At 44.7% G+C, this 17,820-nt stretch overlaps 1 protein-coding gene across 1 annotated transcript in view; it reads left to right on the forward strand.

Moving 5' to 3' along the window:
• Positions 1 to 4,439: 4,439 nt before the first annotated feature.
• Positions 4,440 to 17,820, forward strand: part of ALDH1A3 (aldehyde dehydrogenase 1 family member A3) — a 54,559-nt gene continuing 41,178 nt past the window's right edge. Inside the window, exons 1-2 of the mRNA XM_032766071.2 lie at positions 4,440 to 4,538; positions 9,127 to 9,231. Coding sequence (XP_032621962.1) covers positions 4,440 to 4,538; positions 9,127 to 9,231 — 204 coding nt within the window. The remainder of the gene's footprint in view (positions 4,539 to 9,126; positions 9,232 to 17,820) is intronic.

Here is a 17,820-nt window from a genome sequence, read left to right on the forward strand (position 1 = left end):
TGTAAACAGAAAAACAATATGGAAAATTGTGGAACAATATGGAATTCCAACAAAATTAATCAACATTATGAAGGCATTCTATGCCAACACAAAATACTGCATTAAAATGGATTGAGTAAGCCATTCAGCATCAAGACAGGTGTAAGGAAGGGGTGTGTCCTGTCTCCTTTTTTTGTTTGTTAGTCAAAAACTATGGATTAAAACAATGACAGTGATACATGTGGCCTAAAATGCAAGAATTCAAGGCTATTTGATCTGGACTTTGCTGATGACATTGCTTGTCTCAAAGAAGATGCCAATGCATTACAAAAATGCACAAACCAAGTAAAAAGTAATGGAGAAGCTACAATGCAAACAGTGGTTCCCAAACTTGTTCCGCCGCTTGTTCAGGGAAAGCCCTTGGTGGGCTGGGCCAGTTTGTTTACCTGATGTGTCTGCAGGTTTGGCCAGTCGTGGCTCCCACACACAATTTTATATCTTGGAAATACCATCAGCCAAGATGGTACTAGTTCTGAGGAAATAAGAATTGGAGATATACCAATCACCTAGAACTGGAAGGGATCTTGAAAGGTCATTGAATCCAGCCCCCTGCCTTCACTAGCAGGACCAAGTACTGATTTTTGCCCTAGATCCCTAAGTGGCCCCCTCAAGGATTGAACTCACTATCCTGGGTTTAGCAGGCCAATGCTCAAACCACTGAGCTATCCCTCACTCTGCCCCCCACTGCATTTGGGAGACTCAAAAACATCTCCCTCAAGACAAAACTGAATGTGAATTATCGCCATCACAACATATATCAGTGAGATGTGGCAACTTACCAAGAAAGATATGCTAAAACGGGATGCATTTCCTAACAAATGTCTGAGAAGAATATTGGGACTAACATACAGAGACAGGAAGACACATGAAGTCAGAAAAATGACTGACTGGACAAGGCACCCTCTCCCAAATCCTCTACAAAAGAAGGCCTCAGTGGCTGAGAATGGGAAAAGAGTGCTTACCAAATACCCTCCTTGAATGGAAGCCAGAAAACACAAGATGAAAGAGGAAGACCTCAAATAATAGGGAAACAAACAGTTCTGAATGACATCAAGCACCTCAAATGGGAAGATTTGGAGAGAATGGCAGTTGTCAGGCAAGGATGGCAAATGTGGGTAGCCCAATATGCAGCAAAGCACGGGCTGGAATAAGGTCTAAGATAAGGACTGGTCCCAGTCCCGTGCCACCTAGTGGCCCAGTTGGGAATTGCACTTTATGGGGAACCAAAAAAATCTTCGTAAAATATGCGTAACTCTGAGATGGGCCAGTGAGTGCCGGTTTTAGTTTTGCAAAACCAGTCTGAAATAAAGGCTTGTCCAGATAAAATGGACTTTAGATGTGCTCCACCCAAAAGGTCACAGTTTTGTCCAACTTTTTTGCAACAGGCAAGCTAGGATGATTTTGACTTGGCTGACAAGATTTTGCAAAGTTTTAGTGAAACTTAATGAAAACTAGGAATAGTTTGGATCCAAGTTCCACTTTCTCAGAACCACCAAAATTTGCGGATTTCATTGAGATTCTTGCTTTGACCCTTCTCTAACCTAAATGAGAGTGACAAGCTCAAAAGTGGTGGGTAGTTTATAAACAAATAGAAGTTTCTACCTACCTAATTTATCCCATAATTTTCTCTGTCTGACTGATTTGATGACAGTATTCCCTAAAGTGGTACCTACATACCAGGATAGCTGCAACAAAAAGTGAAAATTTTATTTAAAACATAATATCCCCCACAAATTATTTAGAAATAATGCACATCGCCACTTGGTTTTTATTGCTAGGCATCTGTCCCTTTCAGTATTTGCAGCTCACAAGGGAAATCTGGATAGCGATTTGTAACTAATGTGGCTCTTCTGGCTGTGGAAAATATTATGTTGTGTTACTTGTCAGCTTTTACAAGCTAAGCCAAGCAGCACCTGACTGGGTTATTACCCTGATGGAAGATCTCAAAAGAAATGCGGGAAGTGATGCTTATGATTCATGTTGTAGTGCTTTCTCTTCCAAGTCAGTATTAACCATTAGATGGGCATGATGTTATGGGTCCACTGCCACTGGTGGTGCTATTCTTTTGGCCAAGATATAAAAGCAAAATCCTGATTTCTCATGGAGATTCGAGACACCATAAAACATTTTGTAGGGTAACTCTGGTGTCCTGACTCATCTTAATATGTTCTGTGGAACATTTATATCAGACAAAAGGAAGTATGGTGAAGTTTCATTTTGATAGTAAATTTTCCTTGTAGCGTATTTCACATAAGTGCATGTCTCTTTACTAAAAGAACAGGCGTGCTTGTGGTACCTCTTTTTGCGGATACACACTAACACGGTTGCTACTCTGAAACCTGTTTCTATATACACATGTATTGACTTGCCCTCGGTATTCAAGTCCTGCAAAAACTTACTTACATGCCTAATTTTACTTATAGTGAGTGAAGTTACGCAACTGGGTATGCCGTTGCGGGATTCGGCTCTAAATCTGACTCTTTGGACATGCTGTGAGTCTCTTACAGCTCTTTGAAGAAAAGGACTTCTCCTGATGTTTAACTTATATAATGTTGATAGCTTGACCAAGGTGTGATGCGTACACATAATGGCCGATCATCTCCTCAAGTGAGTTGCAGCTGAAGGACCCAGTTCTGTTTCCTTTCAAGACAGTACAGCAAAACTGCCATTGTCTCAACTAGGACAGGCTTGAGCTTGAAGTCAGACCCAGATAATACAGTAGATGCATGTGGGACTTGGGGAATCCAGGTATCCTACTAGTCAGGAGCTTTTTTTGTTTAATTCTTCTTTTTCTGTCTCTTTGGAATATTCTGCAAACCAAAAAGCCTCCCCGGAAGACATGAGTGTGCAGGTTCAGGGGAGGAGGGTTGCATGAGTAAAGGGAGGTTGTTTGGTGCACCAGGGAAGTGAGGGAATTCCAAACAAAGGCAGCATCCAGGGAAGCATGAAGTTGAAGACAGGGGAAGGATTCGCGGGGTGAGCCAGGAGACAGGGATATAGGGCAATTCCCCATACATCTAATGAGGTGGATGCTGCCTTTTCTGTGGGATATGGACATTGCTGCTGAGATCTATGCTATTGTCACCTTGAGGGCTTCAATGCAAATGGGTTTTGGGAGGTGTGACTGTGAGTAGCCTGAGGCTGACTCACCGTTCTTGGCAAGTGGCAACTGTCCCTGCATAAACCAAATTGAGGAGATAATTGGTAAAGGACTGGATGATTAACTGGTTAACCATGTGATTCAGCTGAGGACAGGGAGGAGAGGGGAAGGCCAGAAAAGTGAGATCTCTTGCCCTGGACCTAAGAAAAAGACAAAAGCCATAGAGGGGAGAGAAGGAGTTGTATAGCACACTGGAAATAAAGCACTTGCTGTCAAACTTTCCAGCAGGGTCCATGAGGGCTCCTTGTAGTAAGGAACAGAGGGTGAAGGGCCCCCCCTTGTGACACACGCCCTTGTGGTTAAGATTTTAGTTATGACTTAAAGGCATGAATGGAGAGACATCTCCCTGGGCCAGGTGCAGTCATGCAGGTACCCAAACTGGATCTTCAGGATTTGAAATAGGAGGTGCCAACAGGGCCTTCTCCAGAACTCTGCCTGCCCTGACTTGATCCAAAATAGCCCTAGACAATACGCTTGCAGGCATCTCTTGAGAGATGAGTCTCAAAGCTCATTGCATCTCAGACCGGCTGGGGAGGGATGGCTGGGCTGAGGATATGACACCTGTGCCAAGTGCTGAGGTTGTCAATCATATGCTCTTTTGGTGGGATGAATGTAACTTTTCAACATTGCCAAAGCTCTTTGCCTACCCTGCAGCACCCAACCAAGGTGGAAGCTGACCCTGCTCTAAAGACAGTGGCTAAACTTTTAATGGGGGGGTTGGTCCGTGGTTGCCCTGAAAAGACCAGAGAGACCTAGCTCGGGCTCTGGTGCCTAGCCCAGGGGCTGCATGTTGCTTTTGGAACTCTGCACTTTTATTAATAGGTTAATTTGCTATCAAATCCTCCCCCCCCTTATATCTCACAAGGAGGAACTAGCGTCTGTGGCCATGCAGCTGCCCTCCCCAGAGGACACTTTAAAAGCAACCCCCGCTGCTTAATGAGACACTTACAATCCCCCTCATTGTTTGAGCCCGGCCCTCATTCCTAGGGCCACAGCTTGGCCCAGCTGCTGCTGCCGCCGCCGGAGCACGGGGAGCCGGAGCGGGGGAAGATGTACCTGCCCTGCGGCGCGGTGCCAGGGGATGGAGGGGGCGTGGCTTGGGCGGCGAGCGGAGCCAATGGGCGCTCGCCGGCCGGGAGCCCTTAAAGGCCGCGCCGCCCGGCTGTCAGCCGCAGAGGCAGGGCAGGCAGCGGGGCGGCCGGAGTGCGGGGCTCGCTCGGTCGCTCCCCTTCCTCCCGCGATGGCTGCGGTGAACGGCGCGGTGGAGAACGGGCAGCCGGACAAGAAGCTGCCCGCGCTGCCTCGGCCCGTGGGGAACCTGGAGATCCGGCACACCAAGGTGAGCCGGGCGCTGTCCACCTGCCGCGGGCTGGGGCTGGGGCTGGGGCTGGGGCGAAGCCTGCGACCCGTTATCCGCGCTGCGCTGCTCTCCGCTCTGCTCTGCCGGAGGTGCCCATGGCCTGGCTGGCAGGAGCCCCGCGCTGGCCCGTCCCCAGATAGCAGCGTGTCCCGCAGCAGCAGCGCGACCTGAAAAAGGGGACCCCCGTCCCCCCAGAGGAGGGACTCCGCTTAAATCCAGTTGGGTGGGGAAATTACCGCTTTCCGAACACCCCCGCCCCCCGGGAGACTCTTTATTCTCGCCAGGAGTCAAGGTGCCTGGCTGGTCACAACCTACGGATTGGTTCCAATCTGGTCAGCAGCCAACAGTGATTTAAAACAACCCTAAATGTCCAATCAATGTGAGCGGACTTTAAAATAATACAGAATGTACTGGGGCCTGATCCTGCATCCCCTCAATCCAGATTGGATTCCGCGGGGGAGCTAGGTGCTTCAGGAATGCATGTGCGCCTCTTTATTGTGTTATGTCAACAATAATATTCAAGAGTAAATGGGAAAATTGGGTCATTTCCTCCTCAAAACCTGAGTTTGCGAAAACTTTCCCTGCTTTGTTATAATTCTTCTGTGCTTGTTTGGGGTCCTGCTCCTACAGAAAAGTGTTGCACTTTCCATTGTCGCAGGCTACGTCTGTCTATACTTTTAATTAACTGCAGATCTCCCCCGCCCCCGTGTCTGCTGTGATTGAGGCTCAGTTAAATCCTTATTGATCATGCAGTGTTTTGTTTAGTTACCTTTTTTAGCTTGATGTTCCACAACCGCAGTCTGTTCTCTTGTATTTTAACAGACTGCAAGTTTATTGTGGTATTTGTAGCAAGTGGAGAAAGGTGTCAGTTCTAGGAGTGATACAAAAAAGTGCATGTCACTGGACCTATCCTACCTAGGGAGACATGTCAATTGCAGGAAATCAAGTGAAATCGATTGGGGGGGGGGAATGTTTCCCTCCCAAAACTTATGATTTAGCAATTTCTGCTACAAGTTGAAGGTGTCATAGCTTTCCTCTTCTGCATATTAGACTCATTTCAGCACCAAATGAAGGTGCATCTGTGTATTCCTGAATGTGTACCACTTACTCATCCTGTTGTCCAGGATTTTGCTATGGAAGAAAATGTTTTTTGTACTGAGTATGGACATGTGTCATCCTGGGTCACTAACAGGGTGATGCCTTGTTCCCAAATTATTATGTTGGGTTTACAACAGCCAGTTCTCCAAGATATGGAGCACTTCTTGGGAACTGAGAGGACTCAGTAGAAGTCAGATCTGGATAGAGTGAAGCTGTGAGGCGGATAAAAAGAACTTCCTTTAAAGCAGGTTTTTTTTCTGTGAATTCAGTCCTGTTCCCATTGTGGATACTGGGGAGTTTGCATTGGCTTCATTGATGGCAGGATCAAACCCTATATTTATGATATAGGAAAGGGAATTGGGGAATCGATGCAAGGTTCAGAGTGACCTCAGCTTCTACCACAGGCACCAGGAGTGAAGAGTGCTCCGCAAAGTTTAGGATCAGACCCAACATTGCTGGTTGCGCTGATCTTACCCCTCTCAAAATATCTGATTTTACACTTGAAAAAAGCTCCTGGTATCCTTGCTAAAGTCAGGACTTCAGTGTAAAAACACACAACCAAAAGTCCAGTCGGCTCTTATGTGATCAACAGTGCTTCCCTTTAAAACGCCTTGGTTGTCCCAAGCCACTGAACTATAAAACTTCCAAAGCCTTTGTCAGAAGACTCCTGGTTTTCCTACTTTGTTCTTGATATTCAAGACATCTGCTCATTGCTGGTTTCTAAGGCACAGAGTTGAGAGTCATTGCAGACCTCAACATCTCTTTTAGGAATTGTCACGTCGTGGTAGATAACCCCCTATGTTGTATTCATCAGTATCCTAACACACCAGTTCCTGTAGTGGAGGGGCTGCTTAGATTTATGCTGCGCTATTGACATATGACCTTTACTTTCCTAATTTCAACTATGCAGCTGAACTAAACTGGCTTGTGGGGTTTAGAATGTTTTAATTAATATAAAATAATTCATGCTTCCTACGTTTTATATAAGAGAGATCATTATAATTTGTCCCTCAGCTGCAAGAGGACAAATAAAGTTGAACTGCATTAATTTCTGAAGTTGAATGTTGATCCAGGTACACACTGAAGGAACCAAATTTGATTAGCCATTTATTAATTTGTCAGCGGATAAACCTTCTTAAACCAGTTTTCCCTACATTGCTTTTTAAAAGCTGAGCTTTCTGCTAACCTGGAACTTGCATCTTCTGCTGCTGGTTTCAGAGTGCTGTAATGTTACTTTGGACAGACTTTTTTATTAACTTCACTGGCGGTTGCGTGTGAGATGGATGTGGAGAATAGGACCCCTAAAGATGTCTACACAATCAAATAGACTGTCTCAAAAGTGAAAAATGTTAGAGTACAAGTTCTGCTTCTGATTTGATGCTCAGAACATATCATCTGATGAGGAAAATTATGGGCAATTTTAAGCTTAGAATGATGATAAATACACATCTATGGGGGTATTCTGCAAACTCTATCAACTTGTCCCAGACATTTGCAGCTGTCTCCAAACAGCACTCGTTGCTCTAAAGCGTGAATCTTATTCTCAGTTCTTCTAGTTATTGGATTGGGGAAATTGTTTCAAGATCAAGTCTTGTATTGATCAGCAAGATGCTTTTATGAAGCAGTGATCGCTCACAAATGATCTTTCTATAACGTCCCTAGAGATGAAAATGAAAGATAGTGCAGTGATGATCCATGTAATACACGCAGAGTGACCTTCTTATGGAAGACTCAAGCTTAGTTGTATGAAGCTGAAAAAAATCTTGGCGATTCTGTCCATCACCTTGAATCTGCCATTCGCTAGAGTGACTTCATCCTTTCTCCAGCTCCCTCATCCATAATTAATGCTAACACATAGATGCAGCAAAATGGTGCACCGTTCATTAGTAATTGTAAACATTCCATTGTCATTTCATGGGCTTCCCTTCCTGTATCTCTCACGTTTGCAGTGAAATGTTCCTCATTTTAGATCCAAATTTGCCTTTTGTCTTCCATAAACCTGCTTACTCTTACCATTTTAAAATGTTTGCATCCAAAGTGCTGGATTGTAATTTGTGAGCTCCAGGCTACTTAAAACTTCCTGTGCACAAAATCTTCATTTTGATGTTGTCACGATGAGTTTTGAAATCATGACACCTCTGTCCCCCTCCGCCCGCGGGCCCCCCCCTCCAAAAAAAGTGAAAATCATCCAGGATAGGTAGATCTAAAAATCAACTTTCAGACGAGTTCGCACTTAAGCAGCTTACTCCAATATGTGCTGCATGTGCTTTGGAGAAGCATTCAGAGAAAAATATTTATTATGATACTGATGTTAAGGAATAATTATGCTTTGAAATGGGCAGGAAAAGAAACCCATGGGATCCAATTCAATGGGAGTTTTGAGTGTGCAAAGACTGCAGGTTTGGTTGGGGTTTTGGTTTTTATTTTTCATTGTGGGACAAAATTCTAGCATGAGCTGATGTGCCAATAGACTTGTACATTGCATTGAAAAGGTGAAACACTTTTCTTCAAATTAAAATAATTTACTAGCTTGCAAAGATTAACCAGGGCTTATTGCCTAAAGACTATGTTTAATCTCTTTATTTACAAAGAATCATTAATAAAAGCATCAGATAGTGTCAAGCTGGGTCAGAATAGTGCAGATGCGTGTTGAATCAATCAATTATGAACTGTGCATAGACACCAGTATATATCAAATACAAAAATTTTAATCATTTTAAAAAGTATTTGAATGCATTTTTAGTTATATAACGCTGGGACTCTATTTGCCCTCACTATAGAAAGACCATATTTTGAAAGGCTTATGATTTTTTTTATTTGCATTTATGAATAAATTGCCATAGACAAAACTTTTGCAATTGATATTGACAAAGACAAAAGACGGCAAAGTGCTAGGGGAATTTGTGAGTAAGGACTCCTTGGGTGAGGTAGCATTGCAAGATTGGATCCATACTGCACATTCACTGGTGGTAAATACTAATGGAGAAATCACTGGTGAGTAGCCCAAAATAAGCAAGATTAGCAGCATATACCCAACATCTATAATGTTTGTGCTTTGTGCAGCAGAAGGAGCTATGGTGCTTGAAATATGTAGATTTCTCTTGGTGTCTGCTTGCCATGCCCAAAGATATGGGTTTGAAATAAACCCTGGTTTATTTCACAAGTCAAATCATATGAATTACACTGTGTGGACCTGATCCTGCATTCTTTGGTCAATCAAAACTGACTTCACTGGACCTTTATGTATGTGTGCTTCCCTTGGTTTGGTTTGTTTAACTGCTGATTAACAACGGAAACAGCCGTTAACATTAGGGCCTAATCTTGCAAAGGTGCTAAATGCTCTTAATTCCCTTTGGCTTCAGTGGGTTCTCCACCCCTTGCAAGATCAGGCTCATAGAGAGAGATACTTGAGCCTCCAGATGGTACATGTGTGTTTGCTATTTTTTTTTTTTCTTTTTGACCCCCTTAGATATTTATTAACAACGAATGGCACAAATCCATGAGTGGAAAGACGTTTCCTACACATAATCCCTCAACGGCTGAGAAAATCTGTGATGTAGAAGAAGGTGATAAGGTAAGTTTTCTCTGAGATACAGATCAGGAAAGCGTTCTGGGTATGTTTTTGCTTTTGCTACAAAATGTGATTGGTCCAGCTGCAGGTTTAAAGCCTGTGGTAGCTAAACATTTTGTCATGCTTGTTCAAATGGATTAGAGAGAATCAATTATGTCCCATTCCGCTAGAATCATGAAAGTTGCTTCTTTGCTAGGTATGGTGATTACTGTAACGATTTTAACCAAATTTTAGGCATGATCCCACGTATTGTTTGCAAGGTTAAAAAGTGATTTGATTAAACAACTATTGCCCCATTGCAGCCCCTTTTTTGGTCACTTATTTGATGTATTTCAGCTCCCCCGCCCCAAGCTTGCAAATGCTTTACGCAGCTGCTTAGCTTTACACACACAAACAGGCTTAGTGATTTCAGTGGGTTTACTCACATGTGTAAAATGAAGCCTTTGCAGGGTTGGGGACAGAGATTGAGACCAAAGAAGGAATGCACATTTATTTTTAAAGCTCCTCTTAGGGACACTTTTTAAAAAGAAACCACCTTGGATTCTGGTCCCTTCTCTGTGGATATGCATCAGTCTCATTAATAGGTGATGATCAGTCAAACCAAAGGATGAACGGGAGTGCTCAATATTTGATAGAAGTATTAAGAACTCCATAGTCCATGCCTTGTGCACAGGGCCGGATTAACCATTAAGCTAATAAGGGTATAGCCTTGGGCCCTCATATTTTTTAGACCCTACTGATCGGGCAGCGGGTGCAGCCAGGGCCAAGTGTGTGTGTGGGGGGTGAGGGGAGAACAAGCTTGCTCATGTAGCAGCCCCCTGTGGCTTGGAAGGAGCTCAGCTGGCAGCCTGCTGCGTCTCCCCATGCTGCAGGAACATACTGCCAGGTATCCAGTTAACACTGGTGACGGGACACTAAAAATCCAGTTACCACAGGAACCGGTGCCAGCCATGGGTGTAGTTTTGAGCAGGCATTGGGGAATGTTGCAGTGTTCATCCTCATGCAGATGAGCACTCCACTAGCTAGGGAGGAGGAAGCCTAAGCGAAGGACAGTATAGCATCCCTCGTGCTACCTCTTACTCAGAAGTATCTGTTTGAAGAATTGAGTGTTGAGAGTAGAATAAACTTGTTAATTTTACATAAATAATATGTAAATATGTATGTAGAGAAGTGTTTGATGCTGTCATAATTTTTTTTGCAATATGTCATTCATACTTGGGCTCTTCCCTCCCATTAGCCTTAGGCCCCTCAGAACCATAATCCAGCCCTGCTTGGGCACACACACCTCTAACTGGAGTCAGTGGCACTAGTAGACCTGCCTTCTACCCATACCACAACTCCTCATAAACGTGGGCCTTGTGGACATGCAGTAGGAGGAAGGACAGGTCCAAGAACTTGCTTTTTTCCATCTGATGACTGGAAGGCTCTCCTATCACCGTTGTTAGTGGTGGGGCCTCGCCCTCATGTTGTGGAACGAAGTCCCCTCCTTATCAGTGGTGAGATGGGGAATGTTTTAAGCACAGTGAGTATTATCACCTCTGTGGTCAAGCTACACACCCTGGCTCTAGGACAAGAAAACCGATGGGCCAAAGGTTCTTTATTAAAAGAATGCCCCTACCCATCCCAATGACATTCCCATAGACCATAATGCTATAACAGGATTGCCACTTCTGCTGTGCAAAAAACCAAAATGTCTCGGTACACTGAGCACCTTTCCAGATTTCCCAGGCTACCTCCAGTAAAAGGAATCATCCTGGGAAAACCTGGGCAGGTGGCCACCCTAGCTATATATGGCAATGGGGTGGGGTCTATGACTCTGCCCTAGAGAAGAGGGCAAGCCTAGGTAGTGGTGCAGGCTCATAACCTGCTTATTACAGCCACATCCAGGGAGAAGGACCCCTTGGAATAAGCAGCAGTCTTCATACCTGTGATGTCCAGAAGACTCAGACTGTCCATGCACAATGCAACAGTGGAGGCAATTGTAAAGTGGCCAGATAATATCATGGAATTATATAGATTAATTTCTATATAGCACATCATTGCGTCTAATTATAATGACTGTATAAACTCTGGGGTGAGGCTAATCCTGAGGTAACTTTTACTAGGCAGAGACCATGGCTTTGCTATAGTTATGTGAGCTAAGTGCTTCCTCAGGTAGTTACAAAGTTGTTAGGTGGGTATTTCAGGCCTGCTTTTCATGTCTCTGTTAAAGAAAACTGTTGAGCGAAACGAAGAAGGCAACGTTATGTCTCGCCTACAGAGAGAGCTCTCATTACTCAGTTCTCTCCCAGGTGCCAGGGAGAGATTTTAACTTCTAGCTCATGGGACTGTCATTGGAAAACTTCCTTCTCTGGGCTCTCCTGAGAGAGAAACTCTCTGGCTTGTAAGGATCAAGCTGTGGAAATTCTGCGAGTTTCTGCGGATATCTGGTGGGCAGGCTAATCTCTCTATGGGGGTCAAATGCACTATATTTTGGTCACAGAGGGTATGTCTACACTGCATTGTAAAAGACCTGTGGCCTGGCCATGTCTGGCTTGGTTCAGCTAACTCAGGCTTGTGGGGTTTGGGTTCTGAAACTCAGTGCTGTGGGGGTTTATTTTATTGCGGTTTAGCTGTACCCAGAGTCTCTCCTTGCACCCCCTAAATCCTACATGCAGACACTTCTGCTGTGTGTAGGGGGTAGGAAGGGGGCGGCAGACAAGGCTGGGGCTGGGGCTGAGTGAGTTTAAAAAAATTGTGTTCAGGGCCCCAAAACAGGCCATACTGGGTGTATTCACCTGAGTTTTGCTTTGCAACTTTGGGTCTGTTAGTACCTAAAAGTCCAACTCGGAGGTTGGTGGTTGCAAATCCACATGGCCTGGAACCAAAGACTCTTGTGCAAACTGAACCCCCTGAGATGAACAGAGCCGCAGTTTAATTCCCACATCCTAGATTTCTGGGTGTTTCATGCAGGCAGACTTAGGTTTGTTAATGAAGACTGCTGTGGAGCTGTGCTCTGGGGTATTCTCAGTGGGGCAGCTTGAGGAGACAGGAGCTCTGCAGCTGTGGTGGCCAAAACTCTTGTAGGGGGCCGCAAGTTCTGTCACTACAGAAGCTGCTGTGTGGCCTCACTTGCCCCCCACCCCCCCAACCCCCGGCAGCCCTGACTGAGTGTCTGCCTCAGTCTGAATATTTTTTGGGATGTTTCAGGGGAAATGATTCAGCCATTTATGAGAGAGAGATTAGAGGGGAGAATACGTTAACAAAATTCGTCAAGCTGCTTCATCGAAAAGCACTAGCGCCTCCGTGCTTTGAAACAGGGACTTGGCATTTGGCAGGTGGTGGTGGGGGGGTCACCTTGGTCTAAGGCATGTGCCTGTTGCGGTTCCTGTGGAGATGCCCAAATTTGACTTAGATGGGTAAGTCTTTGAACACTTGTTTGCACATGCTCAGTAGAGACTTAGCAGAATTCCCTGGTGATTCCGTCTGCACTGGGCATGCTCTATCCCCTCTCTTCACCTACATCACCTGCTAACCGTAGTGCATATGTGCTATCCTCACAGAGCCTGGAGCTGACCAGGACTTTATTTGCCATTGCTCCTCTGGGCTGCTGTGGCGCTGGGCTCAGGAATGAATAGTCAGGAGACTGTCTTCCTTATGGACTCAATGTTCCACCTCCTGGCGCCCTGGCAGGGAGGAGGAAGAAGGGGCCTGACTCAAATGCAGAGGTGATGAACTGGACCTGTGAGTTTGAGTAGGGGACATAGGGGAAGAGCAGGTTAGATGGGACAAGAGCCATAAGGGTCCTGTGGAAAAAGTAGTCTGTGATGATGTAATTAGAGGCTATCACAATCGCATACACACAAGGAGGCTAAATTAAGGTTTCACAGGCAACTTTAATTCTAGCATTTCCTAACCTTTTAGCATTTGATTCTGCAACCTTAACACTCTTGAGGTAGTTTTTGTGTGCACAATACTAAAAAAATCCCCACAGACTGAAACTCTGTGAATTGTTAAGTCTTGTATGTCCCTCCTTTTTGTCCCTGGCACCTTGACAGCTATGACTCTGTCCTTATGTCATGCATGGTGCCTATGGATTGCAACATCTGTGTAGTGTAACGCACCATTCTGACCCCTTTTATGCCTAGTCATCACAGGGTGGATTAAGAATGGAATTTCAGCCTTACCTAAGAAATTCCTTGTCTTTGCTGGTTTGAACTCAGACATTTAATGTGAGGGGTAGCTGAGTTTCCACTGAGGTATTTTGGGGAAGTTCTCCTGCTTGCATACATAATGACTATACAAAACACCAAACCATGTATGGTATCTGGGAGTGCAGTGAGTAGGAATGAACATAACTAACCACAGAGTCGCCCACTAACCACAGAGTCGCCCACATGTCCAGCTTTGGAGAACAGTTGTGGTCCGCAGTAATGCTGTGTTCTGTAAGATTGCTCTTAGCGTGACTTCTGGAAAGGGCTGGATTGTTAGTAATGATGATGATCTCAGTGGAAAATTGCAAAGCTGATGAGGGCGAAGTCACTTCTTTTGTGATGCTAGCACATGGGTAGTTAATGCAGGAAGGGGGCCTTTCCCCAACCATGGTCCCATGAAAAGAAATAAACAGGATCTCGGGAGCCCAAGAGGATGTGGTCTGCAGATTAGGGAGCACATCTAGCCTCGCAGCTGGCTAGCAAGATGTGGCAATCAACTGCAAGTGCTACCCAACAGTAGGGGAGGGACACATGCTGTTCCCACTCAGAGAAGCACTACTGGCCATCCCACCACCTAGAGGACTTCTGCTTTGGCTTGCAGGACTCCTTTTGCAGAGGATGTACCATGCAGCATCTCTGTTCTTTCTTCCTACGCTAACCAGGGCAGGACTAGCCTTAAAATACTCCGCTCCTGAGTCTCAGCCATCCTTTGTGGAGAGGTAGTCATGCTATTCAGAAGGGATGTTTGCTGTTTTAAAGGAACAACCCAGTTTTAGTAACAGTTTGAATGTTCAGTAATATATTGTGTATCAATCAGCTTGTTTCTCCTACTTGTGAGTGCAGTGTGAAAGCAGCTGGGGGGCTGTACTGAATTAGCCCCTGTGTCTCCCATTTTGTGCATTGGTGCCTTTCTGCTGGATGAGGCAAATAAATACATATTTGTGACTTTAAGCACTAGCCCAGTGTTAGCTCATAGAGCATCATGCCACAGATAGTGTGACTAGGAGCGCTGGGGGAGTGAACAAACCAGCCGTGATTGATATCCCAGAAAAGCTCCCAGTTCCATGCACGCCTGGAGTTTGACTCAACTCCCATTGAAACAAATGAAAATATTCCCATTGACGTCAGTAGGAGTTGGATCAAGCCTCAGGTGTGCATGCGCCCTGTGATTACAAGGCTGGTGGGAAGGCTGTTTGTGCTGCATGCCTGCCCTCACTATGTGCACTCACAGAGCTAGGGGCAATCCTTGTAACTTCATTTCCCACAACCTGGCCAGCATGGCCGTAGCGCTGTCTCGTGCCTCACCTGTGCTAATTGTCTTCCGTATCGCGATGATAAACAACACTTTTTAAAGGGAGTGTGTTTAAACCTGACGCCTTCGTTATGTTTTGTGTCCTGCCTGATTTACCATTTAAAATATTTCTTTCAGGCATGGCTTGTAAATCCTAATTTCAGCATGAAATTGGAGACTTCTTAAAAGTGGGGAGGCTTGACTGTGGTTTCTGCTCTGATTAGCAGGTGCCAAATGAATTGATTCAGATTAAACTGATTAGGTCAAATTGTGCTCTATATGTAGCCTGTGTGATTTCAGGGTAACTCTGGATAGCTGGTAACTCCAGAGCCCTGCTACTGTCTGTTAATGCATCCACCCAGTTACAGTGTGCATTCACTCTGACACTCCCTGCTCCCACATACACTTCATTTGCAGACATCTGCCATAATAGTGGAGATAAAAATAGCCTGGGATGACTAAGGTAACTGGGTGCCCAAGTGCACTAGCTTCCTAGCAGACAGTAGCATAGCCAATGCCCTTCTGACAAGGATGGGGTTCTGTTTTCAACTGCTTATAGGCTGATCAAAATACCATGTAACCCTTTGCAGACCTGGAATAAGTAAGTGTGCCTGTAACAGGGTGGCTTGCCTCTTCAGAGCTAGAGGCGTGGGACCGACCCACCCTAGTCACTAAGAAGGTACATCTGAACTCTGATTCCCCTGTAACAACCAGCAGCAGGACGCCACAGAGAGGGAGGATGCCCAGGGAGACCAGAGGCTGTTGGGAACAAGTAGGTTCCAGCAGAGAAACTTGAGGTGAGACTACAGGCAAGAGAGGCCTGGGAGTGAAGGGTTAAATGGATGGCTATGTGGTAGGACTGGAGAACTTGTGTGTGTGTGTGTGTGTGTGTGTGTATATATATATGTATGTATATATATGTATGTATATATATATATAGCTATAAAATCTTCCTAACGTATTTTCCACTACATGCATCCGATTAAGTGGGCTGTAGCCCACGAAAGCTTATGCTCAAATCAATTTGTTAGTCTCTAAGGTGCCACAAGTACTCCTGTTTTTATTTTGGAATGTTTTTGTTCATTTAATACAACAGGACCCAAGAATGGCTGTGAATGGACAAGAGGGTTGGGGGGTGGGGGCAGGGGAAATGCTTGCAGGACTACCCTGAAGTTGGGATGGGGGGCATATGGGAAGCAGCTGCCCAAGGACCTTAAATAACCATGGGATTTGGCTGTTGGTGGTTTGTTGTTTTGCTTTGTGTATAAACCTTCCGGTGTAATTAATCACTGGTTGTGTTTTTCTGTAGCACTCTTCAGTGACCCACTCCTCCCTTGAAAGTGTCTGTCCTTAGTAAAGGTGTCATTTCTTGTTTGGCTGGCGTGAAATATGTGCTGGGATAGGTCCATCTTGTTGTGGTCTCCCATACTAGAGGATTCTGTAGTTTCACAGAGTTAGATTAATCCTGGAGAAAAAGACACGATGTGTTCTGGATGATATTGCACAGAGTGGAAGTCCTTACACTGCCGCCTGTCTTTGGATGTTTTATGGATACTTGGGGTGAAATCCTAGTTCCACTGAAGTCATCAGCATAACTCTCATTGTCTTCAGTCAGGCCCGGATTTCACCCTGTGTCATAAACAGATACCTAAGGGTTAATGTCTCTTTCACCTGTAAAGGGTTAACAAACAGGGAATTAAACACCTGACCAGAGGACCAATCAGGAGACAAGATATTTTCAACCCTGTGTGGAGGGAAGTTCTGGGTGTGGGTCCTTTGTTGTGCGTGTGTGTCTTTTCTCCGGGGTATGAGAGGGACCAGACATTACTACAGGCTCTCTAAAGTTCTGTTCAAAATAGAAGTATATATCTAGTGTGGCGATTAGCTGTTTGGTAGTGTTTGTGTGTGTTATCTATTGCTACTGATCTGTTGGTTAACTTTTATATGTGTAGTTGCTGGGAATATTTTTTATTTATTGGTACTGAGGAAGGGTTCTTCCCTTTGTCTGTAAACATAGGACCCTGTAATATCTACATCTTGAAGTTACAGAGATAATTCTTTACTTTTCCTTTCTTTTATTAAAAGATTTCTTTTAGAAAAACCTGATTGATCTTTCCTTGTTCCCTGGTTTATCCCAGAAGAGTGGGTTGTAAACACCGAGACTGGTGGGGAGAGAAGGGAGGGGAGATAGGCTAATTTCTTCTCTTCTATTTATATCTCTTCTCTCATATTATCTTCGGGGAGAGGAGAATGTTTATTTTCTCCTGTGTTTTAAGAATCCAAGGGATTTGGGTTCTTGGGGTCCCCAGGGAAGGTTGGGGAGGTCAGAGTGCCCCAAAACACTATATTTTTGGGTGGTGGCAGGCTATCAGATCTAAGCTGATAATTAAGCTTAGAGGTTTCATGCAGGTACCCAAATTTTGGACACTAAGGTTCAGATTTGGGAAATATACCTTATGACACCCTGTCTGAAAAATATCAGTGAACATTTTAGAGGGGAAAATTGCTGGGGCATATCTTGACCAGATTAAATGCATAAGGTGTATGTAGGGACACTTCACTCATGTGAGTAATCCACAGCAACGTCTTGTGTGAGTAAATATAGCAGCCAGTGTTACAACAAATAACATATCAATGGTCATGGGCCCCTATCCCTGACTGGAAATTGACTTCAGTGGAGCTATGCTGATTTACATCAACTGAGGGTTAGGGCCAAAGCACTGAGCCAAAAACACTAACAGCCCTCCATAAAGGGGGGCATGTGGTTCTTCTGAAAACACTGTCTAGGATCTAAGTGAATTTTGTGAATTAAAACTGTTATTGACACGTTTGATTATGGATTTACAAGGAAAACTGGGATTGTCCAGTGGGGTCTGTGAGCTGTTACTATTCCCTGGGCTAAAACCATCATAATATCCATACTCTGAATATATCTTCTTTCCCACATCTTTGTTTTAAAAATATTGATCCATCCAGATTTGGCTTGTGAATGCACCAGGCCCAGTCCTGCTGCCGCTGAGGTCAATGAAAGTCTTGCCTGTTCTCCACTAGGAGCTAGACTGGGCATATTTTTCACTCTTGCCAACAAAGTATGTAGAGAAGAAAATA

The sequence above is a fragment of the Chelonoidis abingdonii genome, chromosome 9, assembly GCF_003597395.2.
Source record: "Chelonoidis abingdonii isolate Lonesome George chromosome 9, CheloAbing_2.0, whole genome shotgun sequence".
NCBI lineage: Eukaryota > Metazoa > Chordata > Testudines > Testudinidae > Chelonoidis > Chelonoidis abingdonii.